Raw genomic sequence first — 10,809 nt, forward strand, 5'->3', positions numbered from 1 at the left:
TTCTAACAGATCATATAATTTTTCATTATTTAAAATAGTTTCTATTGTGTCATAATTTTCTATCTCTAAATATTCTTCAAATTCTTTATCTTCTAAATAGTTTTGAATTCTTTGTGACGAATATAAAGGCCTTTCTCCAGTCATCTCCATATTGTCAAAAGAATTAGTTTTTTGATTCTTCCCCCTATATTCCTGGGTTGAATCATTCTTACAGCTATCTTTAATATCACATTTACAATTATCTTTTTCTTCTAGTCTTAAGAGTCTTATTTGTTTGTTTGTAAATTTATCATCTTTATTTATTTTAGATTTATTGCTTGCTAAAAAAGTATTATATGGTAGAAAATGTTCTCTAAGAAATGTTAATCCCGTTCTGGTAAGAATCATGCCATGATATGCCTATAAAATAAATGATAGTCCTAATATCATTTGATAAGAAAAACTTCTAATATATATTTCTGTTACCGGATATGGTTGTGTACAGTGTATGCTATCTATTTCAAAAAATAATAAAGAATTATGTAATGTTGTATCATATGTATATGTACTTCCATCCATTTGTCTAGCCGTTCTAATATGGTGTGCTTTTTCATAATATTTTTCTGAAATTAATTCTTGTTGGATTACTATATTACTAGCCCTGTGTCTATTACTGCTAATAATTGTGTTTCAAAATCTCCTATTTTTATTCGAGTTTTTACTTCTATGGATGTTATATTTGATGTTCCTGCTTGTAATAATTCTAGATCATAATTATGTTTTATTTCTTCTATTTCTGGAAAGATTTCTAGATCTATGTTTTCTATAGATATTTCTTTTTCCACTGTTTTTTCTTTGTTTAATTTTTCTATCTTTTGTTCTAATTGGTCAACCTTATTTTCTAAAATTCTTATTCTTCTTTCCAAATAATGTTCTAAAGGCACATTTTTTTCGATTTTTTCTTTTTTAGTATTTTCTATTAAAACATATTCCTGTGCAAACTTGAAATATATTTATATGTTATATATGTTATATATTATATATTATACAAATATTTACATACATTAATATTATACATAATATAATATAATATACATAATATGTAATATTGTATACATAAATGTATAAATATTTATACATAATATATTATGTACATTATATTATAATATATATATTATTAATGTACTTTCATTATTATGTACATTATTGTGTATAATAATGTATAATAAAGTTATGTATAATATATAATATACATAATATGTAATAATGTATAAATGTATATTATGTATATTATATTATATATATACAATATTATGTATATTATACAAATTGCAAAATTTTATATTATATATTTATATATTATATAAATATTTATATAATGAAATATACAATAAATATTACAAATTGAAATATTATATAAACACCATATTTATTAATATTCAAATATTTATAATTAATATTAATGTATATTATATATATTAAATATTTATAAATAATATATTTATATATTCAAATTATATATAATTTATTTATTTAATGTATATGTTTATATATTTATAATATATTTATACAAAAAATATATATTACAAAATTATATATAATATAATATAATATATATTATATAGATTATACATTTATATAAATGTACATTTATACATAATATATATATTTATGTATATTTATAATTTACATTTATATTATGTATTATATATAATATAATACATTTACACATTTATATTAATATACATTATATTAATTTTACATTTATACATAATATTAATACATTTATATATTTATATTAATTATATTAATACATTTATACATAATATTAATATATATTTATGATATATTAATTTATACATTTATATAATATTCATTTATAATTTATATATTTATAATAATATACACTTATACATTTCTAAATATATTTATATTATGTATTAGATATAATATAATACATTTATATATTTTTATATAAATATATAAATATATTTAATTATAAATATTTATAAATGTATTATAAATGCATAAATATATATTTATATAAAATTTATAATTTATAATTTATAATTTTTACATTTATATAATATTCATTTATAATTTATACATTTATAATAATATACATTTATATATTTATAAATATAAATATATTATGTATTATGTATAATATAATACATTTATAATATATTGATATATTTTTATATAAATATATAAATATATTTATTTATAAATATTTATAAATGTATTATAAATGCATAAATGTATATAAATATAAAAATATATAAATTATAAATTATAAAATACTCAAAAATATGTTTTAAAAATACCTCTAAAAATAATCCAAAAAACATCTACAGTAAAAGTTTTTCATATAGTTTTTGAAAAACAACCCCAAAAACAACTAATCCAAACGGACTTGTATTTCAAAAACGAAATGCTACAGTATTGTTTTTGAAAAACAACCCCAAAAACAGCTAATCCAAACGGACCCTTATTCTTCTTTCCAAATAATGTTCTAAAGGCACATTTTTTTCGATTTTTTCTTTTTTAGTATTTTCTATTAAAACATATTCCTGTGCAAACTTTTCTAAACAGTATTTGCATCATTTTATATAACATAGCTGACATTGAAACCTTAATTCTATTGACGGATATTTATTACAGTTATAACATGCTTTACTATAATTTCCTTTCCTATGTTCCCATTTATGGATACATTCTACATCAACTAATTCTAAGTCTTCCAATACTTTAAAATCTTCTTTCATTTCTTCTAAATATATATTATCCATGATAGTTCTGTTTTCTGATTTTTCTAAAATTTCATCTATAAAACTTGTGTCTTCTTGTTTTATAAAATCTGTTAAATTTAAGTCTTCAGATACTATACTATAAATACTTTCTGTCTCTAGTATATTATCATGTATTTCTATTAAATCTTCCGAAAATAATTCTATTAAGTGAGCTTCTCTATTAAAAGAGTTATGTTTTTGTGGACAATTTGTTGCTAAATGATTTGGTTGTTTACAAATAAAACAAGATAATCTATTTCCATAAGTTCTTTCTGGTCTATATCTTCTAACATGATGTTCTTTTTTGAGAAATGGTTTTCTAGCTTTGCTTTTCTTAAGATAATATTGTTTTCTAGGGTATATTTTATAATTTTTATAAGGCTTTCTATATTTTCTTTTTTCTTTATCTTTTTCTCCATATTTTTGTGGTGTGTATATTTCTGAGCAAAAACTATATTCTCCTTTTAATTGTCTTTGTATTTTTATAAAAGTACATTCTTCTACTAGTCTATTGATTATAAATTTTACTGCCGTACTCACATTTTTTAATATTGGTTCCATGGGCGTTGCTTTGTATAAGGTATATATTTTCTTTCCTAAGTCGTCTGGTAATTTTGCAAATAATTTTTCTATAATTCCTTCATCATAAAAACATCCTACTAAACAACTATAATATAAAAAGTCTTGTAAAAAAGGTTTAATATATTTCCAGTTTCTAATTGATAATTGTTCTAGTAACTTATTACAGGAACGGATTCCTGGTATGAGAGCAACTTATTATAGGAACGGATTCCCAAGTGCGAACCTTTAGTACGTGGAGCAGAGGAGAGAGTGTGCAGTGAAGCAGAGCTTCTTTCTCTCAATCTTGTTTAGTCCGATATACCACAGATCTTGTTACAGAAAATCTTTTTATTTTTATATTTTCCTTGTTCTTCTAATTTTTGTCTTTCTATTGATTTTAATTCAGAGTATTTATACCAAAGTAAATCTATTTTTGCTTGTCTTAAATTTTTTAGAAATGATGCGGGATGGTGGTGTGCTACTTTAGATAATCCAGCGTCTTCTATTTGTATATGTGCTAAACTTACTCAATTAGCGTCTTCTATATTTGTATATGTGCTAAACTTACTCAATTAGCGTCTTCTAATTGATAATAGATCTAATGGTTGGTCCAAGTAACTTTTGAGTCCAAATTTACTAGTTCAAAATGGTTAACTCAACTTACTCAATAGCCAAAGAACCAATCTTATAAACCATTCTTTTCCTTTATTCACTTTTGATGTGGGATACCTCACTATCTTTAAAGCCCTACTGTAACTTTGATGGTAGAGTCTCATCTTCTAGTATTTTACAAAGACAGAACCAACCAAAACTGGAAAACTGAAATTCACTATTTGAATCAAAAGACTCGAAACGGTAGCAGCATTTCCCACTCCCCTTGGTCATCAGTTGTTTTTGGCAATAGCAACGGCCTGCCTTGCACCCACAGAAAAGAACTCACTGATCACCTCCAGAGGCATGCCCTTAGTTTCTGGAACCTTCAAGAACGCAAAGAACCAGGAAATGATGCACACCACTGCATATGTCCCAAAAACACCACCCAGTCCCATTGAAGACAGCATCACAGGCAGCGTATACGTTACGATGATGTCTCCGATCCAATATGTGAGGCAACATAGAGCGATGCAGACCCCGCGTACCCGCGTCGGAAATATCTCTGAACAAAGTATGTTCGGAACCGGACCGAATCCCATGACAAAAAAGCAGAAGTAGAGCACCACACAAACTGTCGAAACGGCTGCATTTCCAACCTTGCCCATGTTAACTACGCTTCCGATCACTAAAATCACCAGTGTCATGAGAAGCACAGGGATGGTCCAGAGCAATAAACTCCTGAAACAACATTGGAAAAAACTTTGACAGATGCTACTCGTAGTCACAAATGCAAATTACTACTATTATCCATGTCTTCTCAAAGTTTCAAGCCACTAATATGCACAAGTACATGGATCAATCACGACGACAAGCACATGTCTCCTCTAGGAAATGCTTCCTTGCTGACAGTCAATTTACACACAGTCAGATGCAAGTAAGCTTCCTTATATGGCAAGAACATATCAACTTTTGGAGTCATGGAAATCCATTTATCTTGTTCTAAAATTTACTGGTCATAACAAAAAAAAAAAAAAAAAGATAAAGAGAGTGCTTTTGAATTGAATGTGACACTGACATGAGATGATACTTTAATTTTAGAACAAAGACCGACATTATGTCTTTAAATCAATATGCTCTGAAGATCAATCTCACATCTACAAGTAAAACGACTTAGTATATGATTAAGAAATGAAACGCCTGACAAAAGTTTCAAGAACCTACCTTCTGCCAGCTATATCCACAAGCCTCATGGCAATAGCTATGGACGGCAACATCAACAAAGTAGTAATAGCACTGATAAGCAAAGATGCAGATGCTGAACTGATGCCAATATTTGACAGAAGAACTCCTACGCCTGCCTCCTCAAGAATCTGGGGAGTGTAGTACAGCACACCATTTATACCTGAGAGCTGCACATGATGAAGCAAGTTAAACCCTGAAAATGACACAAATACCAACACTAATAAACTGTAACAAATGACTGTGCTCCAAAAGCCTCCCTGTATATCTCTATTGAAGAAGATCTTACCTGGAAATGGTTTTAGGGGATTGATAAACAGTGCTATATTTTGATTTTACTGACAACACAAATGGAAAATTTTCCGGAACAAATCCAAAACAAACATGTTGTATGACAAAAGGAAGAATGACAGACAATAGTTACTTCATAAAATTTCTAAACAACGTAAAGCACAATGCTGATAAACTGAAAAAGTCATATATCACTAAGTGTTAAGACCCTAGTCATCAAATGTTGCTACGAATTGAATATCTACTTAGAACAGATATGAGAATGAAAATCCCCCAACTAAACGATACACAGAGGAAACCAAAATGTCTGAATTTTTTGCAGGAAATAGTTACCTGCTGAAGCAATTCAATTCCAATTCCAACGACCAATGCATGCTTAACTCCAGGCTCAAGTAGGTCCTTCCAACTTGGCCCTTTTGCAGCAGCTTCAGATGGATGAATCATTGCTGGTCCAACAGGATGCTGATCCAATAACTCCTTTGAATATAGAGCTGGATGACTCACTAAAGCAGCAGCTTGTATGAATTCGCCACCTGCAGGCACATCATCACCATGAACTGAGACCACAGAACCTCTGCGGGATGCAGAAACACCACCCTCATGCAAATAAATTCTCTTAAACCCTCCTTCTTTCTTTCCATCTTGACCTTCCCTCTCTATCCACTTCCATGCAAGCTGCCACCCGCCACCAATGCCTGTACTACCAGATGTTTCCCCATTGGCCCCTCGAATAGCAGCACCCTGCCTCATGCTCAAAATACTTCCATGTAAAGGAGGTCCAGCCATGTCTTTTTCTATGCTGGTTGTCTGACGTGATATTAGTGGGCTTTGTAAATTGTCATCAGATTCAACTCCAGCAGCATCAGATGCATAATCCTCTCCCTCTCTGCCAAGACTCTCTACATCCCATTCTTCATTTCTAGGTTGATTTCCTGCTACACTAAACATGCTGCCTAAGTGTGGAAAAAACATGCTTCCTTTGCTCCCAGTATCTGGAAGCTTTTCATGAATGCTTCCAAAGAGGCTAACTAGAGGATCCATAAGGGGAACATTCTGGTTTATTAAGCTTCCTTGTCGAGATACCGGAGTAAGTACACTTTGCCCAGTAACAGGTTGAGCAACCCAGGACTTTCCTTCTTCAGGACCATACAACCTTATGCGCTCTTTGTCTGCACTCGGCTCCTGATCTTCAGCAAGTTCATCAGCAGGGGCAATTATGTACTCCTCAATATGTGTTTCACTGCCGATGCCAAGGCCTTCAACTAACAATGCCATCTCACCTGTTTGAAAAGAATATAGAAGTCATAGACAAGTAAGAATAAAAATTCAACAAATTTTCCTATGTACAACGGTGAGTTATCTTTGTCAAGTCCATGCAAAGGCCGAAACGCTCTCAAAACCAATTCAGTTGATAAAAGAAAAAATTTTTGCGGCTATTATACAACAAATATTTTGCAGCTATTCAACCATAAAGCATAACGTTTTGATATGGAGGGGAGAAGCCATGCCTATGAATTTGTATGGAAAGGAGGAACGAGCAGAGAAAATTGTTCAAGTCAAAAGTTGAAAAGCAGGGGCACAGCCTCAGTGCTTGGGAGAGGTAAGGGGATTTATCTCTCACGTGATTCTGATTTTCTATGCTTCAATCGTATGGTACATCAATTAAAAAGGAAAAATGTTGAACATAAACTCAATCCTCCTTTCCCATCAACAAGGACTCCAAGTCAAAACCATGAATTCATCGGCTATGTAGATTCAAATTCTTCTCTCCAGCAAACCATCTTAATTGCAAGGCTTCTCCAAATTTTGTCACTTATCAACCCATTTTCCATGGAGGACAGACACTATTCACTCAATTCTCAATTTATAATACTGTTAACAAAAGAAATGCACTCTTCTTCTTCTTCACTGGAAAATTGATCATTCCTTCAGGATGTTAAGTACATCACCTGTTTGTTACTTAATTCAAATACCCACATCGGAAAAACAAATTCACTGAATCCAAACTTAGAGAACAAGAAAGGAAGGGGATAAATTGACGACCAATCATCCGAGATAGCAATTTTCAGCAAATGAAACAAACATAGCATAGACCAAAGTTTTGGGCATATCAACTACTGAAAAAATGATATCTTATATAAAGATAAAGGCATGTTTATTCTGTCAAGAATTGCATTATCTCAACCTTCAACAAATATTTGTACAGCTAATGGACACCAAGAACCAACTCACCAGCTACATCTTCCCTGCCACGGAGCCTCTGCAAAACCTGCTTGGCCTCAATCATCCGCCCTTTACTAACAAGCCATCTAGGAGACTCAGGCAAATAAAGCACTGCTACAGCAAAATAAGCAATCGAAGGAATCGAAAGAACACCAAGCATTAATCTCCAGCTTGGCGAGCTCGTCAATGACATTCCAAACACCATGCAGTATGACAAAAACATTCCAAGAGAACCACAAAACTGAGGCAAAGTGTTCAGTAAACCTCTAATTTCTGGAGGCGATGTCTCAGATATGTAGATAGGAACTAAAGTGACAGCCAAGCCAACTCCAAACCCATCAAGCAGCCTTCCCAAAAGCAGGACATACACATTAGGGGACCAGAACATCACAAGACCACTCACAAAATAAAGGACAGACGAGACTATAAGCATAGGACGACGACCAAGCCAATCAGCAACACCGCCAGCGAACGTAGTAACCAATACGGCACCAATAAGCGACATGGCCACGATTAAACCTTCTACAGTAGGATCTGACTCCAATTTGAGCTCCCTCTTTATGAATAGTACAGCCCCTGCATTTTTTTTACAAGAATAAAGCGACAAGTACACATTCTATGTTTCAACAACAAAATACGGGGAAAAACATGCAGTTATAAAAAACTATATAAGATTTGGAAAAAGGTGCTTGCATATTTGGAAATATAAAATTTGAATAAAATAAATTGTGCAGTGCTTATAAAAGTGTGGACTACAAACCAATCCTCGCAAAATGTGACTAATGCTAAATAATAGGCGTCTAGTAAGAATATACATTCACGTTCACACATGCATAGCGAAGACATAACTAGATGATGAGAAAGATTTACCAGCAATTGTGGCATTGTCCCATCCTTGCAATAGGTTACCGATTGTAGCGCCAATAGCCACAAGGACTGCTCCACTCATCTTCCTTCAACAGCAAGACAGCCAAAAGTGATTGAGAGGTTTAATATTGTAACTTTTAAGAGAGGTATCAATTGAACCACCCAAACCCTTTCATGGGAACGGGAGTTTTGTCATTTCTACAGGACTAGAGTTCATGAAACTTGATAACGAGAGGAAAGGAAAACTGCTGCTGAACTCAAGAATTGACACTAGAGAAATAAGAACCAAGACATAATTTTTAGCTGCAAAAGAAGCAAACTAAGTGAAAACTTGGAATGCAGTTTCTCAGCACCGGTAGTCCAGATAACTATCCTAATTCACCAGCAAAAGCATAATGACTGACTCCAGAAAGATGCCCATTATAATTCACACCCCATATGTGACACTGAATTACAAGCCTGAAACTACAGAGCTTTGAAACTAGACAAACCCATGAATCCGCGATATATGATCGGCATTCATCCTTTTGACAACAGAATGTGATGTGTAGACACACAATAAACGAAGCAAACAACGAACAACACCCAAAAATAACATTCGTCAATACGTCAGAGATTCAAAATGTCACAGAATAGAAAAACTTCAAATTTGAAGATAAAGAGGGCTGTGGCTGCTGCAAGTAAGCCAGTGGACTTTGAACCTGATTTTGAACTGTCTATATTGGGGTTCAAGGAATGAAGAAGAACAGGGAAACCACAGGAGGGCGTCACAGGTAAGCACCAAGCAATATGCATATACTATCATAACAGGTTACAATACAGAATCCGTAAGCCGTAGTTCAAAATCTTCAGTAGAGCCTCAAATTCATAGTCAGATAAAACATGAGAGAAGATTTTGAAACAAAAGGTGGCAGATAAAGCATGAGAAGGATGATGAGGGGATTGAAGCATCATAGTAGTGCTTAGTATCATTTCTAAACCAACGCACAATCATAAATAGTAAAACATCGTAAAACAAACGTGAAAAAGATTACAGAAAACTAGCAGTATACAGAAAGAAGATAGAGGAAGGACAGATTTTTTTTTTTCTTTTCCTGTAAAAACAAAAAAAAAAGAAGAGAAGAAACAGCAAGCAAATATTAGAAATATAAAAAAAAAAAAAAATGTTTACCTGGGGTCTTGAATCTCTCCGCTCCTCGTTTGTCCTGAAACTGAACTAGTGGGATGGTGCTGGAAAGGATTGATTGTGAGAACTGGGCGGCGAATAATGATCGAAAAAACAAAAGAGAGAAAGAGGGAGGGGGATGAAAAGATTCGACAGGGCCAACTGAAGGTGGAACAGAACCAGGATGAGATCCAACAAACACCAAAATCCAAAATCAAAAAGCCAAAAAAAAAAAAAGGCCTTAATCCGAGTCTAGGCCATCCGGCATGTACTCTATAATACTAGTATATTAATTCCAGTACTGCTCCTCCCCACTTTTCACCCTGCAATAATGATTGTGACTAGTGCTGCCTTTTGTTTTGGTTTCTATTGTATATTTATATGAAATTGAAAAAAAAAAAAAGCTAATCCCTACTTTGGCATGATTGTGAGCAGTAGAATTTTGATCATTGATCACTGGCCCTCACCACCCAACTTTCAAAGTTTATATATAGTAACGGCAGCAGCAGCAGCAGTAGTAGTGCAAAGTATGTTATTGTTTTGTTACCTATACATGACTCCACGCCTGCCTGTAGGGGGATGATTTTGTTATTTAACTACTACTCGTATTAAGCAAACAAAAACAGAGAGAGAGAGGGAGAGACAGAGAGGATAAAACAGTACGTACAACGTAGTAGTCTAGTAGTAGTACTAAGTTAAGCAAAGCAGCGGAAGTGCTTTGTTAAGAGTCTGACTGGGGGAAGCAGAAACGTAACTCCTTCCCTCCTTTGTATTGCTGCTGCCCAACCAACGGAAAACACATCCTCCCAATCAAAACTTTGTCGCCTGATTCAAGTGGGTCTCTCTCTCGGCCCCAAAAGAAGGAAAAAAAATATATAATAAAGGGCCTAATAATAATAAATTAACACAAAGCAGGAAGGAGGCCAGGAGCAGGAGGCGGACGGTGATGAGCACCTACCAGCTGTCAAGAAGAAAGAAACCGAACAGAACAAGCAGCAAAGCTTTGGCTCATCCTTCAAAAATTTGAAAATCAATCAGTCGCTCGCTCGCTCTCGCTCTCGCTCTACTAAATTATTATATGTATATATACACATACAC

At 32.7% G+C, this 10,809-nt stretch overlaps 1 protein-coding gene across 6 annotated transcripts; it reads right to left on the reverse strand.

Annotated features, from left to right (window-relative positions):
* Positions 1 to 4,017: 4,017 nt before the first annotated feature.
* Positions 4,018 to 10,809, reverse strand: LOC113708005 (monosaccharide-sensing protein 2). 6 transcript variants are annotated; one of them, XM_072065024.1, is made up of 8 exons: positions 10,670 to 10,809; positions 10,379 to 10,555; positions 9,718 to 9,776; positions 8,550 to 8,632; positions 7,689 to 8,255; positions 5,790 to 6,736; positions 5,148 to 5,335; positions 4,018 to 4,664 (listed from the first exon to the last, which is right to left on the reverse strand). In XM_072065024.1, exons 4-8 carry the CDS (start codon positions 8,626 to 8,628, stop codon positions 4,217 to 4,219), a joined length of 2,229 nt encoding a protein of 742 aa, XP_071921125.1. In that variant the 5' UTR covers positions 8,629 to 8,632; positions 9,718 to 9,776; positions 10,379 to 10,555; positions 10,670 to 10,809; the 3' UTR covers positions 4,018 to 4,216. The 6 variants fall into 6 exon arrangements, with proteins under 6 accessions (XP_071921125.1, XP_071921126.1, XP_071921127.1 ...); XM_072065025.1 differs by lacking the exon at positions 10,670 to 10,809 and adding an exon at positions 10,259 to 10,280 and having other exon boundaries at positions 10,379 to 10,557; XM_072065026.1 differs by lacking the exon at positions 10,670 to 10,809 and adding an exon at positions 10,259 to 10,280 and having other exon boundaries at positions 8,550 to 8,628; positions 10,379 to 10,508.

This window comes from Coffea arabica, chromosome 9c, assembly GCF_036785885.1.
Source record: "Coffea arabica cultivar ET-39 chromosome 9c, Coffea Arabica ET-39 HiFi, whole genome shotgun sequence".
NCBI classification, from domain to species: domain Eukaryota; kingdom Viridiplantae; phylum Streptophyta; class Magnoliopsida; order Gentianales; family Rubiaceae; genus Coffea; species Coffea arabica.